This window comes from Gaeumannomyces tritici (genome assembly GCF_000145635.1).
Source record: "Gaeumannomyces tritici R3-111a-1 unplaced genomic scaffold supercont2.9, whole genome shotgun sequence".
NCBI lineage: Eukaryota > Fungi > Ascomycota > Sordariomycetes > Magnaporthales > Magnaporthaceae > Gaeumannomyces > Gaeumannomyces tritici.
In genome coordinates this window covers 835717-858073 of record NW_008804553.1, presented here as the reverse complement: position 1 = coordinate 858073, position 22357 = coordinate 835717, and the positions used below count along the sequence as shown (strand labels likewise).

Below are 22357 nucleotides of genomic sequence, written 5' to 3'. Positions count from 1 at the left end.
GCACTTTTTGTTGCTACTCCTGCAACCCAAAAATAACCGCCGCCGCCGTCCTAATCGGTTTTGTCGCAGTTTTCGGCGGGCGCGCCGACGATATTATACATATGCAAGGCTTTGGGCAAGATCGTGACGTTCCCGCAGTGTTTCGTCCAGGCACCCGGTAACGGGTATTACATGGAGCTTTTTTGGCTCGAACATAGGGACCTATCTGCCTTTGGGTATGAGCGACCACTGGCCACGACGATTTCTATCATGTAACTGAAACTCCAATGGCGATCAGCCGGCAGGGAGCAGTGAGTCGGCATTTGGTTGTGGCGTCTTCTTGCCAGAAGTGAGGCTTTTAGCAGCTCGTCTTTCCCTTGGAAGTTCGTTGACACCGCCCACAAATACTATTATGACGCAAAAGGGGGCCACATGGCGGCAAACGTCAAAAATCTCCATCTTTGTTAGTCCGACATCACAAGAAGTACATGTTAGCTAGAGGGTTTTTTTTTGGCTCAGTTTGAAAGTTGCCAATCGTTGTTTTCGTTTATTTATGGGTCGAGTATGTGATCATTCCTGTGTCCTGGGGCGTGCCGTCGGAGCCGAAACATGTCTAGACGCCAGGAAAGGAAGAACGCCCAAAATTCAACCCCGCGTCCAAAAAAGAAGAGTTCCGGTCTTGAGAACTTTGCCTCTCCTCGCTTGCTATTCCTTGTCCATCTTATGATGCCCCGTCAGACCGATGCCCATCTTGGCCCAGCACCAGTTGGGGAAAGTCTGAGGGAGTTGACTTGATCTAGGAGCAGTTGAACGCAACGCGGAGGCAAGAAGTCCAGTCGTCGGCATCGTTGCAGTTGCTCCTGAAGCCCGAATCGAGGATCGTCTGGCGGCCCTTGTACCTGTGATTTTTGCGTGCTGTGTTAGCTCCACACATTCAAAGAGGAGGGATCTCAAGATTTCACAAAGCTGTCGCGGCGGAAACGAACCAGAAGTAACCGCGCGCCTGGCGGTCATCGGGGCGGTCGATGGTCAGCTCGATGGTGTACGGGAGCTGAGAGTGGAAGGTCCAGGTGCCCGACGGCGGGAGCGGGTTGTCATTGTTTGCGAGAGTTCCCTACAGTTACCCAGGCGGGCCATGTTAGCGGGTATTCCAAGGCCACCGCCGCGGCCTAGCCCATCAACACGGGGGGTTCACTGACCAGCCAGCGGCAGCTGCTGTCGTAGACGGTGACGAAGTGGCCGGTCGGGTTGGAGACCGAGAAGACGCCCAGGGTGCAGAAGCCGTCTCCGGTCGGAGTGCAGAGGTGGGAGGGACCGATGCGCTGGGCACTGGCGGGAGCGACCAGGCCCGCAACGGCGGCGAGGATGGGAGTGAAGAGCTTCGAGAGCTGCATGGTGGATGGTGATCTCGAGTGAGAATGAGAGGCTTGTTTATGTGCAGGATATCTAGGCTGAGAGAGTTGCCTTGGTGGGTTTTATGTAGGTCTGGATGAGGGCAGTAGTGATTACTGTTGTTGTTGTTGAGGAGGTTGAGGTTGGAGACAGGCTGGGCGAGAAATCCCACTGTTTATATAAGCCCCAAAAATTGGCCTGGGGCCAAGTCTCTGTCTTCTATCTGATGTTTGATTCTATTGAACGGTGCTGGCGGTGCTCTCACATATCACTCACTCGGTCGTTACGGTCTCCGTCACTTTGCTTCAGCCGCTTGGCATTCCCCAGGCACGGAGGATGATGGCGGCCCACCCGGCCCCGAGTCACCTCCTCAGCCTTGCCTCACACCTGCCCTTTACTATTCTTTACTTCGAGAGGAAGGCTCCCATCGAGTTATACAAGTTTCTGTTTGACAGGTCAAAAAACCTGCATCTGCGACAAGACAGACCTGCCAACATGACCACAGGGCATATCTCAGATGAAAGGGCTCTCACAATCGCAGAAACATTCATTAATCCCAGAATCCGTGATAACAAACCCATTGTTTGTGCCGCTAGAGCGGCCCTGCCGTAGAGATCTACGCCTTGTCCGTATTTAGGAGTGAGGGATGCCTACCTAATTTCTGTCACAGTTGAACTTGCCGTCGAGAAGGACGGCCTTGTAGTGCATAGGATGGTTATAGTTTTCATTGCAATTGCTGATGAAGGCTTAGGATTATCACCGTATCGAGAAGTGTTTCGTCCGATAGATTGTCTCTAGGATGTTTTACTAGATAGCCATATTCCAAGCCATATCCTCTCACATCCTGCGTTGCCTCGCGATGTTCTCGGTGACGACTTCAATGATTCGTTGCCTGAGCTCCGTCGGCTTGTTCCCCTCCTCCTGTTCCGCAGTCAGGCGTCCCGGCACCACCTCGAATGTGTCACGGCAGGTAAGGGATCCCAACAACCGGGATTTATTCCAGGCCTCGACCTCGATCTTGTAAGTTCCCGTCTTCAGGAAGCGGAGGCGCTTGAACATGTACCAGTACGTGATGTTCTCGCGGACGCAGGGCGTGTCGACAAGGTCAGCCCCCTCGAGGTGGTCTTGGAGAGGATATTCCTCTCCTGCGGGCCCCTTCAGTCGGAGCTCCAGGCGGACGGGCTTCAGCTTGTTGTCGTCGATGATGTGGACGAGAATGGGGACATCGATGTCCCTTCCGACAGTGACTGTCCGAGGGCCCTGGACGGGGATGTCGATATCAAAGGGCTCCCAACCTGGCATTGTAGGCAGTTGGTAGAGGAGGGATCGGAAGTCTTGCGTGTCTGTCGTCTTTATTGAGGCAAAATGATTACCGGTTGCTGTGGCTAGCAGTTCTCCCCAACTCAGTAGGCGGGGACAAGATGAATTATTTGTATTGTTCGTGGCATGAGACTCGAAGGACTTGAACCCTTTGTCTGTATACGCATTTTGCCACGAGAATTCCTGGATCCGGAAAACAAAGACCGGACGTATGCAGTGACACGGTTCTGGCGATTTGCTGTGTTCAGTGTTGCCATCCCATTGTGCTCTGGATACATGAATGGGGACCTCAAGCAATCGTGGCACCAAAAACGGCGAGATGGTGCACAAGTGCTGCAAAAGGCAGGCCCGACAGCGACACCAAGACGACGAGCGACGACAAGACAGCCATCTCAATTTTAGTCGTCGCCGTCAAGATCGAACACCAATAGCATCCTCCAATTGTCCACTATGGCGTCGTTACGGCCCAGTATCCCGACCCGGGGCGAGTTCATCCTGGCTGGGCCAGAGACTGCCGCGAAGGGGCAGAAGTTCGCGGTGCCCATCGTCTTCCGGATCCGAGCCGACGAGTTCCCGGGCGTGCCGGTCGACCAGCTCGAGGTCGAGTTCCACCTCGTGACGAGGGGAGGAGAGGGGCTGCACCCGCAGCTCGGCGCCGTCATGGAGCCGCAGGGCGGCGTGGCGAGCCAGCGCGCGGTCCGCTGGGACAACGGCGCGGCGTACTTCGTCGTCGAGGCGCCGTCGATCCACTACAGCGGCTGGTTCGGCATCGCGGCCAAGATCAATAGCCTCCGGGACGGGCAGCCGCCGCTGGTGGTTGGCCGGCAGGTCAGACAGGGCATGCTAAAGGTGGAGAGGTATCACGCGTCTGGGCCTCAGATAAGTTAGTAATGACAGGACATCCTTTGCTGTGCAAAACGGCTCCCTCGGCCGGCTTCGGCATCAAGCCAATACAGTCTGACTCTGAGCAAATATAGCCAGCGAGCAAGCCAAGCTTATAGCCAACCTCAAGGCTCGTGGTGTTCTTGTCGACCGGGCCGTGTCCCGCAGGGGCACTGGGCTTTCCCAGGCGGAGACAGGATGCTGTGTCATTCTTTGAGATGCCCAAAGCAGTGTGTTGGGCGTTGTGGCTTGTGGGCAGACTAGGTCTGGCTCTAGTCTCAGGAAAGGAGCAGAGAGTGACAGGCTGTTATCTCTTGCGTGCATGGTCTTCTGTGTCGGCCCAAGAGATGAGATAGTTAGAGAAGGGCTACGGCAGGGTATTTGCGTTACTATCTAGGATTGTGTAGGAGTACCACAATGCCTTGTCGTGATGTATTCCAGTGACTAGGGATTGATCCGGGGGCCGATCATGCAGCAGTGCACTCTTGGGTTTCTCTACGATTCGTGGACCGTCCCTCCTGTCACCCCCGATCTAAGGGGCCTTGCTGTTTGGGTGTTGAGGGAGGCCCAGAGAGAACCGCATGGAAGAATGGAGCACGGCGACCGCCGATCGGCGTAGGACCAAATGTTTGCCTGGAGGATATGGGCTTCGCTGCTCCAAAACAGGAGCAAGCAACCGTTAGCTACATCAGATTGACCTGACCGCGCTCTCAGCCAGATCTCAGATATTTCATCCATACTACTGCCGTAGCAACCCACTAAAAGCTCCATGGAAAAAAATAAAAATAAAGGGCACCAAAACCTCACCTCCATCCCGAGATATCAACCACATTTCACACAAACTGACCAAAGTCCGACGTCACTTGCCCACTCCCCCAACCGCCGGCTTATCAGAACAAGCAAGAGAAGCTCCACTTACACTAGGCAAAGCATTCCAAAATAACCCTGAAAGCAAAACCCAACAGCCCATCCACCATGGGCCGAGCCCGCAAGCCCTCCCCTCTCAAGCCGGTGTCCCGCGGACCGTACAAGCCGTCCGACGGCCGGCTGGTAACCAATGGCGCCATCTACGCCGTGGCCGGCAAGCCCGTCGCCTTCCCCCTGATCATGGGCATCAACACCGATGCCGCCGAGCGCTGGAACCCCAAGCACCTCGTCTTCCACCTGGCCGTGCACCAGGCGGGCGGGCGCGGCGCGCGCGTGCCCGACCACGAGCGGGACCAGCTCGTGTCGTGGCCGAACGAGGACGAGGAGGACGATAAGGCCAACGTCCTCGCCGCCACCGCCGCCGCCGCTCGGGACCCCTTCGCGGCCAGGACGCACGGCGACGCGCGCCTGCTCAAGGTGCACTCACGCACGCGCACCATGGGTCGCACGACGCACCACCCGCACTACTACTTCGAGGTCGGCGGCTTCGCCATGACGCGCCCGGGCGTCTACCGCCTCGCCGTCGAGGTGCGCGAGTCGCTCGACGTCGTCGGCCGCGTCCCGCCGCGCGCCTCGTACCGCGCCAAGCACGACATTGTCGTCGTCGCCGCCGGCGAGGAGAGCGAGAACTCGGCCGAGGATGCCGAGATATTTGGGGAGTACTGTATGCTTATTTTTTTACTTTCCCCCCGAGATGACTCTACTTTTGGTCTCTTTTTACTATCTAGCTGTTTTAACAAGGGGCGTCAACAGGCAAGTCGGAGATGCACTTCTTTGAGAATCTGCATGGCCGTTACACCCACGAGACGCTTGAGAAGATGAAGCTCGAGGACAAGAAGATTAACTCCGAGGACGAGGAGATCAAGTCGGAAGACGAGGATATCAAGTCGGAAGACGAGGAGCTCACGTCTGAGGACGAGGATATCAAGCGCGAGGACGACAAGATCTACCCGCAGGATATGCAGATGGCTCATGGTTACCAGATGTACCTGAACACTCAGAACATCCAGCCCGAGGACGACAAGACCAAGCTCGAGAAGAAGAAGAAGAGCGAGAAGCTCAATCGCAAGTATATCAAGTATCTCGAGGATCGTGTGGCCAGGCTCGAGAATGAAAAGATGGATCTCGACGATCAACACATCAAGCGCGAGGACCTCCTGGATCCGAAGATCAAGTTGGAGAAGGAGTAGACGAACAAAACGAAAACGAAGCTGGCATGAATGTAGGAGGACGCCACCAGTCTTTGCCGGAGGACGTGGATTACATGTGTCAAATCTTTCAGCGTTGTGTTGGCATGGAGGACAAGATCGGTTTTCTTTTGGAGGAGAATGTGAACTATACGGGTTAGACATCTCAGCGTTGTATTGGCGTGGGCACGTTTGCGTGTTTGGCCGAAGCCTGTTGCTCTCCCCTTAAGGGAATGCGGTAGAAAACCCGAACTGTTTTGCCATCAAAATAAGATGACTCCCGAGGAGAATACGAAGAACGCTCATTGCGACTAAACATACATGATTAAATTGCGCCTGCAAATGCGCGAGTGCCCCCAACCATCATCGTCCGTCTCATCACTGCTCATGCCACCTCCCTCCCATCAGAGATACTGATGGACAGAGACACCTTGCCTCCAAGGGCGCATCTCTTGGGTGGTTCAACACATGGGGGGGATATATCTCAATAAAGACCAAGGTGATGCTAATAAAATGTGGAATAAAAGGTGAAAGGCAGCCTTGGGAATGGGAGGAGAAAGGCAACCAAAAAAAAAAAAAAAAAAAAAGAAAGGCGGCAGGGACACAAGATTGCGATGCGCAGCACGGGGCTAGATGGTACACGCAGCCAAGGGAGAATGACCATCGTCGTCTGCTCACGCGGGCGTGACGCTGGTCGCCTTGACCGTGGCCTTGCAGGCGCGGCCGCTCCTGCGGACGCACTGCGACGCCGCGTCGACCGCCTCGATGGACCGCCTGACGCCGTAGACCTTCTTCTCGGTGTACTCGTCGCCGTCGGCGTCCGTGTCATCAAAGTCGCCGCTGTCGTCGTTGTCGCCCTCCGTCTCGGTCTCGGTCTCGACCGTGTTGGCGCGGCTGGCGCGGGGAGGGGTGGAGATGTGCGACACGTCGTCGCCGTCTCCCTTCATCATCAGCATACTGGCGGCGGCACGCGCGGCAATGGTCTTCCTGATGTTGGTGCTGCCGCTCGCATTGGCGGTCTTCTTGATCGCGCTGCTGGTGGCGGACGTCTTGGATACCTTGAACTGCAGCTTCCCCCCAGCGGGCTCCGTTGTAGACTTGGCAGTCGTCTTGGCCCAGAGGGAAGTGGGGCCGAACGACGGTGTTCCTCTGTTGCTCATCTTGCGAGCCGGCACGCCTGTCGACTTGTTCGCCGCAGCAGCGGCACGCGCCGCCTCCGCCGCCGCCCTCTTTGCGATCCACGCGGGCGGCGCCTTGCCGCGGGCCCTGGCCTCGTCCTCGGGGCCGAGGAAGCGGTGGACGGTGCGGTGGTCCAGTACTCGCTCCTCGGTATCGTGGGGCCCGTCAGACTGCGTCTTGGGCCAGACGTAGCCATACAGGATGCTGTGGCGCTCGCAGCGCGGGCACGAAGCGCGCGTGTAATAGGCGTCGCGCTGGACGAAGGCGGTGCCGCAGTTGATGCAGTGGACCCACGCCGTCATGGGCTCCGACAGCAGGACTGGTGTCAGCGTGTAGTCGCCTGGGATTCGCTGCTTGGCTGGAGGAGATGAAGGTCCGTTGTCGGCATCAGCCGCGGCGGCGACGCTGCTCCTCCGCGGTCCTCGGCGCTTCTTTCGGGTTGGTGCTGCCACCCCCGGCTTAGGAGCCGCTGAAGTCGTGTCCGGCTCGCCGGTTGACTCGACCGCGCCCGTGACCGTGTTGACTTGAGTCTGGGCCTGGCTAGCTCGGAGCTTCTCAAGAGCCACAGCATGCTCTGTGGCTATCTGCTCAAGAACCTCAAGCTTATCTCCAGCCTGGCTCGCCTCGGTTGGTGTTATCGGGCCTGACTCGAGCCCTGACTCGAGCGCCGAGGTGCTCGTTTGACTTGAAGGAGCGCATGGGCTGTCTCCTGCGGGCCTGGGAGGCGGAGGCATGAGAGGCGAGACGACCTTGAAATTGCCAGTGTCTGACCCGAAGTCTGATGGAGAACTCGAGAGGAGCGCAGAGATGGAGAGCATGGCGGTGCGATCCCTTGGCGGCGCAATGGTTTCAGGGTTAGGTGCTATTGAGGAGTCATCTTCTTGCTTGAGAAGTTGGATTGGGCGGTTTGCATGCAGCGGCTTCGGTGAATGGATAACAGGAGCAGAATTGCGCTCCACTGCTACGGCAGCTGGCACCTGGTCATCGGGTTGCTTGGGATGATCGGTATCGATATCGGGACTGCTGGCCTCGGGCGAGGTCACGTCGCTGAGATGCGGGTCCGTGCTGTCACCGCCCTCGAAGACCGACGACTGGCGACTGGCCTGAGAAGAAGCAGAGCTTGCTGGAGGGCTGTTGAGGGCACGGACGGCAGGCTCCAGACTCTCGACGTGGCCCGTCTTCTGCTTCTTGGCGGGCGTTTCGGGCGGTGTGGCAAGGAGCTCGGGGTCGTCGCGCTTGCGCTTCAGCAAAGCGCCAGTGGCCTCGGCTGTGCTGGAATCGGTCGTGGAGGCCCTGTCCAAGGTCGAGAGGTGCATCTTGGACTTTGACTTGCGGATGCGCGGGCGGATGTCGGGCGTGACTGAGGGGGTCCTGGAGATGGCGCGGCTGGCGCTCTCGTCGCGCCTCCTCCGGCGGAGCGAGTACGGCGCCGCGTCCTCCTCGATGCTCTTCTCCAGCGGGGCGTCGCCGTCCTCGCGGCCAGCGGCCGCCCAGCCGTTGACGCGTCTCAGCTCGCAGGTCCTGCAGAGGCACTCGCAGTTGCTCTCGCCAAAGTAGTTGTCGCCGTACGTAACGGTGATCTCCTCGCCAATGTCGATGTCCCTGAGAGCCTGGACCTCCATGCCGGCCTGGCCGGCCGTCTTAAGCCTGGCGTTGGCGCCGCAGTCGTGGTTCGCGAAGCGGGCCGGGCCCATGAACAGGCTCGTGCACTTGTTGCGCGAGCTGACCACGAGCGAGAAGTCCTTCTTGCGTAGCGAGAGCTGGGCCTCCTCCTCGGGGGTGATGACGACCTGGATGCCGCACAGGCCCTTGATGGTCTCGTTTTTACTGATCGGTCGCCTGGCCGTCACGCTCGCCTCGTGCGTGAAGATGGTGTAGCGGTTCGTCGCGTTGACCTCGAAGGGGCAGTCGGGCAGGTAGATGGCGAGGTAGCGGCGGAGATGGTCTGCAAAGTCCTCCTTCTCCTTGGGCGTGGCTAGGGACCTGGAGAACTTCTTGAGGCCGTCGGTGGCCAGGAGCTTCTGCTCCGCGACCTTGATGTTCTCGTCGATAATGACATGGCGCTGGATGATCTTGGTGATCTCGTCCTGCTTGATTCCTCGGGATGCATGGTACGACGGCCGGTTCTTGGGTATGCTGGTCCAGTAGAATGTCTGCAGGACAGGCCTACATGTCAGCAGCCGCGAAGAACGTTGCTGGCGCACAGCACCGCCGCGCGCGTCGGCCACCACAGGGCCCTGCTCCAGAGCTACAACACCAGCCAACTTACGTGATCGACCAGCGCATCGGTCAGTATGTCGTCGTAGGCGGCCAATCGCGCAAACGTCAGCGCCTGCTTCCTCGCAGACTTGGACGGCGGCATTGTGGCCTCTACCGCTGGCGGGCCTGGGCTCCGCTGCTCGCGCGACTCGTCAGGATTGCCGTCGGGGCCAAAGCGATTGCGAAAGTGACGGCTGTTGAGGCGCAAAGTTTACTAGGCGGAGGCTGCGCGCCCTAGAGGTAAAAGGGAGACAAGATGCGCGGTTGGCAGTCTAAGTCGACGGGACGAGAAAAAGGACGAGGTCAAAAAGGAGAAGAAAGAGAGTCAAGAAAACAAGATGAAGAGACTAAACCAGACCAAAGATGAAGGCGGCGGCCCCGTGGCGGTGGCCCCGTCAAACAAAAAATCCCTGATGGTTAGAGGGGGCGGGTTGGGGGCTCGGGAAAGAAAGGGAAGAGAGCGAGAGAGAGTTGCGGCGCGGGTCTCAGTGAGAGTTGGGTCGGGTCTCGTCAGAGCAGGGGCCAAGGCGGAGGACGGGTTGTCGTCATGGGCCCATGCAGCGGGACTAGCCCGTCTAAAATTAAACGTTAAAGCGGCGCGCAGTGCAGCAGCTGGTCGCGTATCAGCGAAGAGTGCAAAAGAAAAGAACAATGAGAGCTCAAGCTGTTTGTTACGGCTGTCGGAATGCGGCGTGTCACTACAATTCCAAATGGCGGACGAGAAAGAAGGATGGTTGGGATACTAGTATGCACTCTGTCTGTGTTTACTAGTACACCGCGCGAGGTGGAATGCCTGTATTTTGATCCACCTCCATTGACCTCTGCGTGCTCTCATTCATCAATTGGATCGACAGAGGGCGGGGCCCAGCTTCATCCTCTCTCCCCTGTCAATCGCAGCAGACCATCGTGTGTCTCGACCGCGAGCAAGGACAGACAATAACAACCAACTTGGTTTCATTAGCGCGATGCATGACAAGATGGGACGAGATGAACAGCCCAAGCCAGATGGTTCGACTGGGCGATTGAGTGCCCAGCTGGAGGTCAGCCGGGACCACCAACAACCTCCTGCTTCTTGCTTTTCCCCATCCCAAGTCCCAAAGGGGGGAGCCATTGATGCATTAGATCCCCGCCGGGGGCTGAACAGCCCCCTGTTCCTATTGTGTGCATTTCTGCGACTCTGGTTGGGCGCAGCCAAACTGTGGTTCAAGAGGGCGGTTTGGGTGGTGTGGAGACTCGAATGTCAGAATCGATTGGCCAGATGGTAGACCCAAAGCCTTGGGGTTGGATGACATAATCCCTCGGCGCCGCCCAAGATTTTCGTTGGCGGAGCTTTGGGCTACGGGAGCCGAATTGACGACGCCTGAGAGCGGGAGGAGCATCAAGACGGTCAACGTCGGGAACAGCACAGCACCTGGACGGCCACAAGGCGAGATTGCTCAGAATGATTCAGCTAAAAGTAAAGCGCACTGTTTCTTTTACACACTGCTGCTCCTGGCAGACACAGGCTGACAATGCGGGGTGCATGATCCCCAGACGATACTAAACTGCATCGACAACTCGGGTGCGGCCCTCGTCGAGTGCGCCATGATCGTCGGCCAGAAGCGGCACGCCGCAATAGGTGCGAAGCGATCCCCGTAACCAGCCAACCAGTCGGCCACGGCAGTAGGCTAACAACTACCGCGACGGCTCCTCCCTCCCCCTCCCCTCCCACCAGGCGACCGCATAGTCGTCGTCGTGCAGGCCCAGCGCGGCCAGGGCGCCCAGGGCATGGGCGCAATGTCGGCGGCCAACAAGGTCAAGCGCGGCGACATCCGGCATGCCATCGTCGTGCGCACAAAGTACAAGTCGCAGCGGCCCGACGGCTCCGTCGTGCGCTTCGACGACAACGCCTGCGTCCTCATCAACAAGGCCGGCGACCCCGTCGGCTCCCGCATCAACGGCGTCGTCGGCGCCGAGCTGCGCAAGAAGCAGTGGAGCAAGATCCTGTCCATGGCCCCCATGTACACGTGAGCGGGGAGGAGGGTTGGCAGCAAGCGTTTCTGTGTTCGGACGTCTATGGCTGCAGTTGGTGAAGGAGAAGGGGAGGTGGGAGGTCCCTACTTCATCAGCTCCATGGCTGGCTGTCAAAGACCCAGAAAACTGCCTAGGTACAAAGCTTGGGGAATGGCGGCACGGCGGTGGCAACTGGGTTGAGTTGGAAAGCATAGCCTGTGCGTTCACGCAGATGCTGCTATCCAGCCTCTCACAGGGTGACAGGGCCCGTTCCATACATGCCACCTTCACGGTGACCTGACAGAGAGCGCATCTGAGTGAAGGCTTACGATTCGCAAGGATACCTAGAGGTACCTATCTAATGTCCTTGGGGATGGACGCGGGTTCAGTGCGTGTAGTGTCGAGAGAAGGACACCGAAAGACATCGCGGGGCAGGGATGGGTGATACCGTAAAACAAAAAGCAGAAGAAAAAAAAACGAAATCTCAATCCACGCAATCTTGGGTGTCTTCAACTCATCGCAATCTAGAGGGGCAAAAAGATGGAACGAAACGGGCGCGCAATGGCCATAAAAACAACCCGCACTTTCGGCAAAACTGCCCGAGTTGGTGAAAAGAACTCCACCGCCAAAAACTCCGCGGCGCCTGAATTGTGATATAACCAGTCTGGGACGTGCTGCTTCCAACCCCCTCGGGTGTTTCTCATCGATTTGTGAAACCGACAAGGTCGACATCTGCGCGGTGCAGCGTGGTGGTGGAACATATGCTAGTCGCGCTGTGGTTTGGAGCATTCGACGCAAACATAGATTTGTTTCTGTGTCGCAGAACAAAGACGGGCACGATATTAGCCCACGAACTCGGAAAAGGACCAAGGCCAGACCAGACGTGGTGAGGGGTTCGTGCTTACCATTCCTGTTTCGGCCGTTCGTTGTTGGGACTGGAAAAAGACCATGGCATCGCTCGGGCAGTACTGGCACTGCCTCGTGGTACGCGGAAGCTATACCGGGAGCCCTATGTCAGCCCATCTCGGCCAGCAATCCGGTTGATGCTTATGTGGACAAGATCTCTTCCAGAGCGGTCATGTCGGAACGGAGCCGACTGGGCGCCCGCTTCAGACTGGCGCCGGAGCTGCTCTCGTGCTCTTTGTTTCTACAGTATCTGGGCATGTGTGTCTGGACATGGGTGGGTGATGTGTGTGCAGTGTGGTGATTAGTACGGGGAGGGCTCGGAATCCTAGTCCATGGCCGCGCCGTCGTCGTCCTCAGCGTCGTCGACGACATAATCGTAATTCGAGTAGTCCTCGTAGTTGGCGTAGTCGTCGTACAAATCGATAAAGTGCGAGTTAAACAAGTCGAAGAAGTTGGAGTTTCTCAAGTTGACCAGGGTACCGCCGGGAGAGGTCGGTGGGGTGTGTGGCGGGGTGAGGTCTTTCGAGTTAAACATGCGCGTAGAGGCGGACCGAGTAGCCGCTGGGGACGACTGGGCGGCCAGTGACGGCTGAGTGACGGCGGACTGGGTGACAGCGGACTGGGTGATGGCGGGCTGGGTGATGGGCTGGGTGGCCGGGCACGACTCAATTGGAACATAAAGATACGCATCGCCGCACACGCTGCAAGAAACAGGTATTCCACACAGAGTGCAGAGGGCGATGGTGGTCTCACAGTCGGATGAATGCTCAGAGTCCGAGGGAGAAGGGAGAAGGGAATTGATGACGGGGAGGGACGGATCGGCAACTGGGATGACAACACTGAGAACAACAGAGCCCTCGGCGGACTCGCTCGTGGGGGCGTCAGAGGCGGTACCAACCGTGGGGTCCTTGCCCATGCCTGGGATGATGCCGGCGTGCAGGCTGGCGGTGCTGCTGAGCTCGTTGCGGAAGACGCACGTGTTGATGGCCTCGGTGGTGTAGTGGCAGGTGCGGCAGACGAACTGCAGCGTGCGCGACGAGTTGTCCTCGCGCGGGTACAGCATGTTGGAGCACTCGGCGCAGAACTGGAAGGAGACGGGCTTCTTGGAGGACGACTGGTCGTCGTCCATGCCGCCGCCGGAGGACATGGGAGTAGACATGGCTGCGGTTTGCCGTGTCTGTCTAGCTGGTTGGTGGGTGGGTTGGGCGGCGTTGTTTTGGTTTGTTTCCTGACGAGGTTTGGAGCCAAGGAAAAAGCTGGGCGCTAGGCCGGTTTTGTCTAGTTTTGAGAGTTAGGCATGCGGTGGAGAGAGCTGGGTGGGGCTTGTAGGCTCAAGGACAAAGACGTGAGCCCGGAGTTTCAGGCAGTTGAGGTTGGGTGAAGCTTGAGATGAGATCGAGGCCAGGGTTGACTTACCTGAAGGCTCTGGGTGAGGGTTGTTCTCTTATGATGGGAGGGAGCGTGACGAACAAGTGAGAAGACCGATTGCGGTTGAGGAAAAGGCGACCAGGCACGATAGGCAACGCGATGACTAAGCCTGCGCGTCTGGTTCGCGCTGAATTTGAGTTGACTCGATGAATCAGGCTGGGCGGGCAGTGGGGCCAGCACCGAAGCCTCAAAAAGCCAGCCAGCCAGCCAGCCCTATGGAAACAAAATGAAAGCTTGCTTTATTTGACCGAAGCTTGCTTTTGTGACTCTTTCTGTGATTTTTCGCCAGGCACCAGGAAACCCCTTGTGCCGACAATGTATCAAAATGTAGCAGCTAAGATATAACAGTAAGGCAACGTGGATTTACCACTTTATTAATTACTATTAGCCTTGCCGTGATTAACATTCCCAGCTCTTCTTCTTTATGCTCTTATTCTTTTTTGCGATATTAACTGCTTTTTAAATTCCTTTTCCAGGCAGGAATTTAGGCTGTAAATAAGAACATACGTGCATGTCCAGCTTTGGCGCCATTGACAAAAACACCAGCCGAAACACCCATTCATACCCACTTACACCCACCTCTTTGGACATGCCAGGCGGATTCCGTCTCGTGACGGATAGCAGCCGCACAGCTGATACAGCCTAATATAAGGTCTTACTTGCCCGGTGACCCACGTCCCTTTATCCGGAGCAGATACGGCATTGCATCATTGCGTGGGTCCCTCCTACGGATAGTGATTGCTGCGTGCCTTGTGTTCCCGGCTGCGGGGTTGTCCAGGCGATGTAACTGTGCGGGCAGCATACATACCACCTAGGCACCATTCAGGAACTGCCCTCATGTGTGCACTGTCCATCGGCTCATGTCTACAGTACAAGCCAAGCACGAATGAACCCCTACCTTGGGTACCTCCCTGGTATCCGGCCGATAAATGGACGGGCAGGAGCATCTCCTAGGGCAGACAATGCAAGGTACCAGACGGGACGCTGCCCAGGGACAGGCAGGCACCGCCCGGAAGCAACCAAAGGCGTGGCGTGGCGTCCATCGTTGGCAGCGGGGATGGATCTACGATGGTGGGGGTGGGTTTGTTGAGCTTCCAGGGGTCAGGCGGCACCAAATGACCTGGCAGCCTGCTGCGCGTCAACAGCAAGCCTGGTGGGGTAAGAGTGGTGCCAGGTGTCGCGCCGCGTTGGGCCTAAGCAGGGGGGCCCTTCCGCACCCACCTCCCCAGCAAAGCTTGCTTGTCACAAGACAGCCTCGACAGCTTCTCCTGCGGTGATACGGGAAGGCGTGGCTTGCTTGTGATTTGCAGCACAGGCCGAGTATGTGTGACGGTGTGGGTGACGAGCGACTCCCAGATGCGGCTGCAACTTGCACCGACCCGTCCCCCTCTCCCCTAGCTAGTTTCGGGGGGAGGCACAGCTGGAGGGATCCCCATGACCTGGCCACCTGTTCGGCCACAAGGACGGCTCTTTCTTCTCGGCCGGGTACGCACCTAAGCCGTTGCGGCCCACGACGGCCGAGGGTGTGACCGTCGGAACTTTGGGGATCTGCTTGATGGGCGCGGGGGCCTTGCAGGGCGGTTGCTCCCCTCCACTGCAGCCCGCCTCGCTCCCCGCCTTTCACAGAGCACGTACTACACCCACACACCCTAGTCTCCAAGTTGCTGGTCTCCAGTTGGCGTTGCTGCGGCGTCCACGGCCGAGCCGAGACGGGCCATTGGCCCCAGCTTAGAAACACGCCCGCCCGCCATTCGTCCCACACCAGAGCCCGCGCGAATAAAACCGCACAACGGCGACCAGGCTGGAGCGAGCTTTCCCTTGAGCTTGCCCGCTCTGTCTCCCAAGGTCTGCGCTAGTCTTGTTCGGTGGTCGCCAGCTCCCCTCTCAGTGTCGACTGCCTTCCCTGCAGCAGGTACTTATTACGAGAGGCCGCGCACCTCTCAGCCTGCCTGACGAACCCTTCCTGCCGACCTTGCGACTCTTGTGCCGCCCGTCTGACCAACCAGGAAGGCAGGGGCTGATGGTCCATCCACAACGCTTTTGGCCGTGACGACATCCCCCATCACGATCCACCTGCTCTCCTCCCCCACCCGAACCCGACACCAAAACCGCGTCCCGCCGGCTCAACCCTCGCTCGGTCTGACTCTCACCAACAACACAAGCATCCCATCTCCCAGCTTTCTGCATTTCCCCGCGGCTGCTGCTGCTTGTACTATCATAGACAACCACCATCGACTTGCTATCTCTTTGCCTCGCTACATCGACTCTATTCCGCGCGCGCGGCCTTCAAGACACGACTACTATATTCTTTCTTCCCCACACATACGTTGAAACCCGAACACCTTGGTCGGCTTCCATTCCCACACCTTTTGCGCAGTATCACTACTACCAGCAACATGTCGTCTTCGGATCAGGCTCAGTCCAGCTCGTCGACCCAGTCGCAGGTAAGTCCGCCCAGCCAAGGCTCTCCCCAGGCTTCCGCAGCCTTGCCTCGGCCCTGTCCCGTCCTGCGCTGCTCTGCCATGCTTTTATCTGTTCCCTCTGCCATTCTGGTCAGCCAAATCCCTCGTGGGGCCTCCTGCAGAACTGGTCTGCATTGGCGCGCGCGGCGGGCGAAACTACCGCATCCAACCTCTTTCCTCTGTGCCTTGCGAGCCCCACCAACCATAGCCCCCCAAATCTCACCACTCCTCTCCCACCCCTCGACCAGGCGCTGACGATGCCTTTCTTCATCTGGACAGGAGACCGGTCTGCCCCCTAACTGGGAGGTTCGTCTGTCTAAGAGCAAGAACCTTCCATACTACTTCAACACCCTCGACACCACGTCGCGCTGGGAGCCGCCCGCGGGCACAGACACGGACAAGCTCAAGGTGTACATGGCGAGGTACCACTCGACTCCCATGCCGGCCGACGGCTCCGGCCCAGGCAAGATTCGTGCTGCCCATCTGCTCGTCAAGCACCGAGACAGCCGCCGCCCCTCGAGCTGGAAGCAGGACCGCATCGTCCGCACGAAGGAGGAGGCGAGAACCGAGATCGAGGAGTACCACCGCCAGATAGTGTCGGGTCAGGCAACGCTTGCCGAGCTGGCCACACAGGAGTCGGACTGCAGCTCGGCCCGCAAGCGGGGGGACCTGGGCTGGTTCGGCCGTGGCGACATGCAGAAGGAGTTTGAGGACGCCGCTTTTGCACTCAAGCCTGGTGAGATCAGCGATATTGTCGAGTCGGCCAGTGGTCTCCACCTTATTGAGAGGTATGTCTCGTTTTTTTGTCTTTATCTTCTCCTGCTTGTCCCTGTCTTGATGCGAAATTTGTGACCACGCAGCACTAACTCCTCTCAACACTTAGACTGGAGTAAATCCAGCTCCTCCCTCCTCGACATGATCAACCCCCACGCTTGACCTACAGATCAAGTATCTATACCCCTTGTTGCCCCTACAGGTTTCGGTCCGGTGCTGGCCGTTGGGATTCGAAAAGAGCATTGTCTAAAATCCTAAGAGAGAACAAAAATACAATTTTTTTGGTCGGAACGTCGGTTTCCAGCATTGGTGACATTGTTGTTCCCGTGTATGTGGCGTTTAAACCCTCTGGCGGTAGTAAAAGTCGTCAGTTGTTCCTGCCGTAACACTCCCTGACTCGGGTCAGGTTGCCCTCCCTATGCATGTTTTTACCATGGCTGGTCAGGGGTTCGACTATGGCACGTCCAAGATGGCTCGTCGCAATAGTGTTTCTTCGTCCGTGTCTACTTCCAACCCCTCCATTCCAACTTTTTACCTACATTTGTTCATAGAGTAGGTCCTCCTGCCGCCACGGGAATATCGCAATCGAACGAACAAGGGCCATCTAGATGCTCGGCATGGTAGTTTAGTATTATAAGACACCAAGGCAAAACACCCGTTATACGCACTTCTGGCACAACCAACAGCCAGGGATAGGATATCCGTGAGTAAAAGGAAAGCTAAACAAAACCGATGGGTATCATTGATTCGTCACTCATCCTCCATAAGACATGTACATCGCGCGAATCCTCTTCCTTTTCCGAAATCGTATTCCCAGCTGGATAAACGCCCACCCAATATAAGAAACAGCCAGCGCCGGATTAGAGTTAAGAGGCGATGAGAAAGCAGGCAGGAAAGAATGGTGAGCGCGGTGCAAGCTATACACGCACAGGGGCCCCAAAGCAAATCAGCGAAAAAGAAGAGAGCCTCAAGCGGCGAACAAGGGGAAGCATTAAAGCGAAAGGAGCGAATGGCTAGTGCTCTAGCATCCACATTAGCCATTCGGCCAGCGGGCTGACGGAGAGCAAGACGACGGTCATGACCCCGAACAGCGTCATGGCGAGCGTCGAGTACGGCGCGGCGCGGCTCTGGCTCTCGTACAGGTACGACGTGCCCATGGCGGCGGCGTTTATCCCGACGGTGACGCCCGTGGCGACGGTCCGGGCGTCTTCGGTGGTGGCGCCGGCAGTGGAGTTATCAGAGGTGGTTTGGGGTTCTTGTTGCTGCTGGACGACGTGATCGTGACCCGACGATGCGGCGTTCGGCGACGCAGGCGGAGAGACAAGAATAGATGGAGCCGCGGGGGTTTGTGTGGCGCTGGATGTTATGGGGGTCGGGGGTGGCGAATCTACCGACATGTGCGCGTGCCGGTTTCTGCTCGGCGGGTTTGGAAAGCCAGGGGGGACGTCGAGGCGTGGACGGAGTGAATGTGTTTGCTGCTGCTGTTGTTGTTGCGGCTGCGGCGACGAAAGCTGTCTACTGAGCTGACGTGCGAGATCTGCAACGGCTTCTCTATCATGGCGTATATCCCCCAGCTCCAGGTCCGGGTGACCATGTCCCTTGTGGTCGTCGCCCTGCGCGTCCGATGCGCCCGCCGCTCGGCGTCTAGAGCTCTCCCACATCTCCGCGCACCGGTCACGCACCGCACCGAGGCGCGCGGCCGCCCACCGCCCGAGCCCGAGCCCCATGGCGACCTGGAAGACAACGCCGTTGAAGACGACCATGGCCGCGTTCGCACCCACATCTCCGCCCAGGCGCGTCAGGACGGGCGTGCCCAGGGCCAGCGTGACGCTGCGCGTGGCGAAGGACAGGCTCTGCGCGGACGCGAGCCCGGCGCCCGCGTGCGCCAGCAGCGGCGCCGACACGACGGTCACGGCGGCGGCGGCGGCCGAGGCGGCGAGCACGACCAGGCCCGTCGGCGACGCCAGCTGGCGGCGGCACTCGAACAGCTTGAAGCCCCAGGCCGCGAGGCCAGACTCGAGGATCGACGTGGCCAAGTCGCCGGCGCCCACATGCTGGCGGCCCCGGCGGTGGCCCGCCTCCCCGCCCGCGTCCTCGTCGCCGACGCCGCCGCCGCCGCCGAGGATGTGCCGCATCGCGTACCGGGCCACCGTCGTGCCGGACTGGAAGCCCCTGACGACGTCGACCAGCTGCGTCTCGGGCTGCCCCTTAGACACCCGGAGCGCCCAGCGCGCGTGGATGTAGGCGACCGTCGCGCCGGCCGTGATGAGCACCGGGTTGAGCAGGCAGACGGCCACGGCGGTGCGGACGCGCGGGTGCCGCCGCATGGCCAACGACCCCTGGCTCACCCAGCGCTGCAGCGCGTGCGACGCCAGCCAGGCCGTGAAGAGGACCGACACGTCGAGCGGGACGGTGGCGTCGGTGCAGCTGGCGATCACGACGGCGATGGGGACCGAGAAGACGCAGGCGTACAGGGTGATGTTGGATAGGACCCAGTCCATCAGCCGGGCCGCGTGGGGGTGCCGCTGGGGGGAGTCTGGGGCGGGGGCGTAAGCGGTCGGAGGGGGAGGGGCCTGGTTCCGGTCGTCGTCGTCGTCGTCCAGGGCCACGTCCTGGAACTCGTCGGCGTCGGTGGCGGCGTCCCGGGGCGTCCGCTGCCCGATCAGCGTCGACTGGTTGGAGAGGCGCCGGTTCTTACGGTCGCCGCTCTCGGCGGGCGGGTCGACGAGGCCAGCCGGGCGGCGGCTGGGGCGGGCGGGGCGGCGGGCGAAGATCAGGGCGCTTTGCAGCGCGTAGGTCATGCCGAAAACGACGACCGGGAAGATGATTCCGCATAGCACTGTTTTTGTTGGTTTTCTTGTCAGAAAGCAAAGGCCAGATGTGTTGGGTACAGCAGTCTTCCCAGCCTGGCCAAGGGTTCTTTCAGTCTTACCAAACATGGCTGTTATCAGCCCAATCTCCCTTGGGCTTGCCGCCGTGGCCTTGAAGATGTGCACAAACGGCACGGTGAAGCCGATGGCCATGTGCCGGTTGAGGAGGTTGGACTGGCTCGTCCATCGCTGTTAGTACTGCAACCTATCTACCTAGCCTTTTGCCTGGGGCCAGCAATGTTCCCACGCCAGCGCGGCCATGGGGTCAAGGGCAAGACACGAACCGGTGCGGCCAGGTGCTTCTGGTAGAAGTCCTGGACGGCTTCCGGGTTGCTGGACAGCACCCGGAAGCCGCCGTCCAGGGCAATGATGGTGATGGCCAGGGCCGCCATGCCCAGGATTGCGGCCGAGAAGTTGTTCATGCGGTCGCCCGCACTGGTGAGCCCCAGGATCACGGCCTGGGTGGCCACCACCAAAAGCACGGCCACGGCGCCGTCCACGTACTGCTTGCGCAGCCGTGCCGGCACCCAGTCCGCCATCTTGTTGCTGTTGCTGGTGCTGTTGGTGCTGGCGCTGTTGGTGCTGCTGCTGCGGCGGCGATGGCGGCGGCTGTTGTTGTCATCCGCCATCCACTTTGCCAGAAAAAGCTGGCGGTGCCGGCAACCAATAACAAAGCCCCAGCCTGCCCCAAAGGGCAGGTTGTCGCTGTTTCCCTAGCAGGTGCAAGGCTGATGTTGGCGGCAAGACAGCCTGGTATGAGTGGCACCTGCCACTGTGGCGCTGCGCTCTCTGTCGTATGCGGTACGGGACCGACCGGCTGCGACCAACGTTGACGATCAACAAGTGATTCAGAGAGTAGGGATGGGTGAGACACCAGACGGGAAGGGCCTGTCACAAAATGATGGGTAAGGGCTGCAGGTGCTATATGGGTGGCTCTGTCCCAAGGTCTGAGACCGAGGAGCAGTATATGGCTGGTGGGAAAGGTAAGGTGCATAGGATGGGAAGGTCGTTGTCCCAATGCACCGCTGGGGCGAGACATGATCTTAAAAAGCAAAGTTACGGCGGGGTCAAGGTCCCGAGTTGGACGGCGGCTGAGAGTGAGCTGAGCGGAGAGACACGAGACGCAGGTACGTGGAGGGCTGGGCAGGCTGTTTGACAAAGACTCGCTCACTGTTGCTCTATTCGCTGGACCGCGGGACCTATCACTATTGGCTGCGCCGCCACCGCCTTTCCGGACAGGATTCGCTTGTCGTTCGGCCCCGGCTGGGCTTCTATCATCATGTCTTGGGGGATAATCGCGGCGGCACCTTGGCCCTGCTACAGCCCGCCCTCCCGCCCGCTTCTTGACGGCGTGCGGCCGTGGGATCTGTTGAGTGGTTGCCTGAATGGGCGGCAAGACAGGCTGTGTTCCATCTGACGGAGCCCAAGCCTTGTGGGGCTTTGTTCAGGAGACGGGGAGAGGAGAGGCGGGAGACCCAGTGTTGCTATCAAACGGTCGGTACTCTTTGCCGAATGAGAAAGGGACAAGGCCACAAACGGCAACTTGTTGTCCTTGGAGGATGTTTTATAAGCCAGAGCGGAGGCGAATCTAGCGTTGGCTTGAGACGGATAGGGTGCCGAAGGAAGCCTGGACATCAAGACGACCAGACAAGCGTGGTTGGGAGACGATGTTGGAAACAGGCGAGGGATGTGAGAGAAATCCAATTTTGCAAACGGCTGTCCAACACCGACATCGGGGAGACTTGGAAATGGGGGACACTGAACCGGACACATAGCAGCGGGCCAAATACAGGCAACGAGGGAAAAAGCGGTGCCGAGTGCTAGGATACGGGTCGAAGGAACGGGACACGCCCTACTTCTATTTTTGGATGGGTAGGTTATATCTACATCCGGATGTACAGGATGTATCCTTGCCTGCCTGCTTGCATGCCCGATCTGATAGATCAAGTCGGTGACTGGATCCAACTGGCATTTCCTAGTGGCACACAGGCTAGCCAAACAGCATTTCTCGGTACAGGGTGCGCACATATGGTCGCAGGTAGCTAACTGGGCTCCCCACGCTTCTGCGGCGAGAGGGATCTGAAGCACGGGCCACGGAAGGGCAGGGAAAGAGAGGGGAGCAAAAAAATCTGAAAGGGATGGAGACAAAACTCCAAGGGGAAGCTAGGGGACTATGCACAATAGTTTGACAGCCGGCCTATCAGCTGTAAGCGGAAGCGGGCTAGGGTACGACGACAACGGCACACAGGGCGCAGCCACCTGCGCTGGCGGCATGGACGCCATGCCTCGTTGCTGACGGGTGAGCCAACCGCACGTCCAACGCCCCCACACGCCCCTGGCGCAATGGCGAGTCTTGCCTCGAACATATTCCCACCTCGTTCCCTTCAGTGACAGGGTGTAGCCAAAGGCTGGTTTCCAGTCGTGTAGCAAGACCGACAAGTGAAGCGAGGCAGGCAGGTAGCTTTGCTTGCCTTGATTTCAGTCTAAGGATCAGGGACTTCATGTTTGTCTGCTCTTGATGGCAAACCGGGGACCTGGAGAGGGAGCGGGTGGCCCATGGGCCGCCAAAAAAGAACGGAAGGACGCGAGGCGGGCGGTTGTGTATGTGTGCGTGTGCGACGAAGCCGTATCTCTGTCGTCCATGTCACAGGTCACATTTAGGTATTTGCAAAACACAGCCGCCAAGGGTGCCAGGGTGGGGCAAATAAAACACGAAGACTAGGCTAGCAAAGACATCGAGAATGGGTGTTGACGGTCGGCAGGCGGCTCTTCCCTCCGTCTCCCGCCGACGGCACGGGGC

The 22357-nt window shown here is 58.7% G+C and overlaps 11 protein-coding genes across 11 annotated transcripts; 4 read left to right on the top strand and 7 right to left on the bottom strand.

The window, feature by feature from the left end:
- Positions 1-775: 775 nt before the first annotated feature.
- GGTG_12751 (hypothetical protein) lies at positions 776-1373 on the bottom strand (the record flags this gene model as incomplete). The annotated part of the gene is made up of 3 exons (XM_009230652.1): positions 776-878; positions 966-1093; positions 1179-1373. 3 exons carry the CDS (start codon positions 1371-1373, stop codon positions 776-778), a joined length of 426 nt encoding a protein of 141 aa, XP_009228916.1.
- An 835-nt stretch (positions 1374-2208) lies between these two features.
- On the bottom strand, positions 2209-2673 carry GGTG_12750 (hypothetical protein; the record flags this gene model as incomplete). Its single annotated transcript, XM_009230651.1, has 1 exon — positions 2209-2673. One exon carries the CDS (start codon positions 2671-2673, stop codon positions 2209-2211), a length of 465 nt encoding a protein of 154 aa, XP_009228915.1.
- A 337-nt stretch (positions 2674-3010) lies between these two features.
- Positions 3011-3790, top strand: GGTG_12749 (hypothetical protein; the record flags this gene model as incomplete). Its single annotated transcript, XM_009230650.1, has 3 exons — positions 3011-3021; positions 3123-3574; positions 3669-3790. The coding sequence occupies 3 exons, from the start codon at positions 3011-3013 to the stop codon at positions 3788-3790; spliced, it is 585 nt and encodes a 194-aa protein (XP_009228914.1).
- A 758-nt stretch (positions 3791-4548) lies between these two features.
- GGTG_12748 (hypothetical protein) lies at positions 4549-5690 on the top strand (the record flags this gene model as incomplete). Its single annotated transcript, XM_009230649.1, has 2 exons — positions 4549-5164; positions 5254-5690. 2 exons carry the CDS (start codon positions 4549-4551, stop codon positions 5688-5690), a joined length of 1053 nt encoding a protein of 350 aa, XP_009228913.1.
- A 110-nt stretch (positions 5691-5800) lies between these two features.
- Positions 5801-9324, bottom strand: GGTG_12747 (histone-lysine N-methyltransferase SET9). The gene is made up of 2 exons (XM_009230648.1): positions 9136-9324; positions 5801-9019 (listed from the first exon to the last, which is right to left on the bottom strand). The coding sequence occupies exons 1-2, from the start codon at positions 9226-9228 to the stop codon at positions 6362-6364; spliced, it is 2751 nt and encodes a 916-aa protein (XP_009228912.1). The 5' UTR covers positions 9229-9324; the 3' UTR covers positions 5801-6361.
- Positions 9325-9463: 139 nt separating this feature from the next.
- On the top strand, positions 9464-11135 carry GGTG_12746 (50S ribosomal protein L14; the record flags this gene model as incomplete). Its single annotated transcript, XM_009230647.1, has 3 exons — positions 9464-9541; positions 10659-10743; positions 10840-11135. The coding sequence occupies 3 exons, from the start codon at positions 9464-9466 to the stop codon at positions 11133-11135; spliced, it is 459 nt and encodes a 152-aa protein (XP_009228911.1).
- A 336-nt stretch (positions 11136-11471) lies between these two features.
- On the bottom strand, positions 11472-11906 carry GGTG_12745 (hypothetical protein; the record flags this gene model as incomplete). The annotated part of the gene is made up of 1 exon (XM_009230646.1): positions 11472-11906. The coding sequence occupies one exon, from the start codon at positions 11904-11906 to the stop codon at positions 11472-11474; it is 435 nt and encodes a 144-aa protein (XP_009228910.1).
- Positions 11907-12033: 127 nt separating this feature from the next.
- GGTG_12744 (hypothetical protein) lies at positions 12034-13485 on the bottom strand. The gene is made up of 2 exons (XM_009230645.1): positions 13440-13485; positions 12034-13301 (listed from the first exon to the last, which is right to left on the bottom strand). The coding sequence occupies exon 2, from the start codon at positions 13180-13182 to the stop codon at positions 12349-12351; it is 834 nt and encodes a 277-aa protein (XP_009228909.1). The 5' UTR covers positions 13183-13301; positions 13440-13485; the 3' UTR covers positions 12034-12348.
- A 388-nt stretch (positions 13486-13873) lies between these two features.
- GGTG_12743 (hypothetical protein) lies at positions 13874-14290 on the bottom strand (the record flags this gene model as incomplete). The annotated part of the gene is made up of 3 exons (XM_009230644.1): positions 13874-13940; positions 14025-14130; positions 14260-14290. The coding sequence occupies 3 exons, from the start codon at positions 14288-14290 to the stop codon at positions 13874-13876; spliced, it is 204 nt and encodes a 67-aa protein (XP_009228908.1).
- Positions 14291-14909: 619 nt separating this feature from the next.
- GGTG_12742 (peptidyl-prolyl cis-trans isomerase ssp-1) lies at positions 14910-16978 on the top strand. The gene is made up of 3 exons (XM_009230643.1): positions 14910-15895; positions 16193-16701; positions 16797-16978. Exons 1-3 carry the CDS (start codon positions 15848-15850, stop codon positions 16804-16806), a joined length of 567 nt encoding a protein of 188 aa, XP_009228907.1. The 5' UTR covers positions 14910-15847; the 3' UTR covers positions 16807-16978.
- Positions 16979-17700: 722 nt separating this feature from the next.
- On the bottom strand, positions 17701-20186 carry GGTG_12741 (hypothetical protein; the record flags this gene model as incomplete). Its single annotated transcript, XM_009230642.1, has 3 exons — positions 17701-19526; positions 19620-19731; positions 19842-20186. 3 exons carry the CDS (start codon positions 20184-20186, stop codon positions 17701-17703), a joined length of 2283 nt encoding a protein of 760 aa, XP_009228906.1.
- Between the last annotated feature and the right edge of the window lie 2171 nt (positions 20187-22357).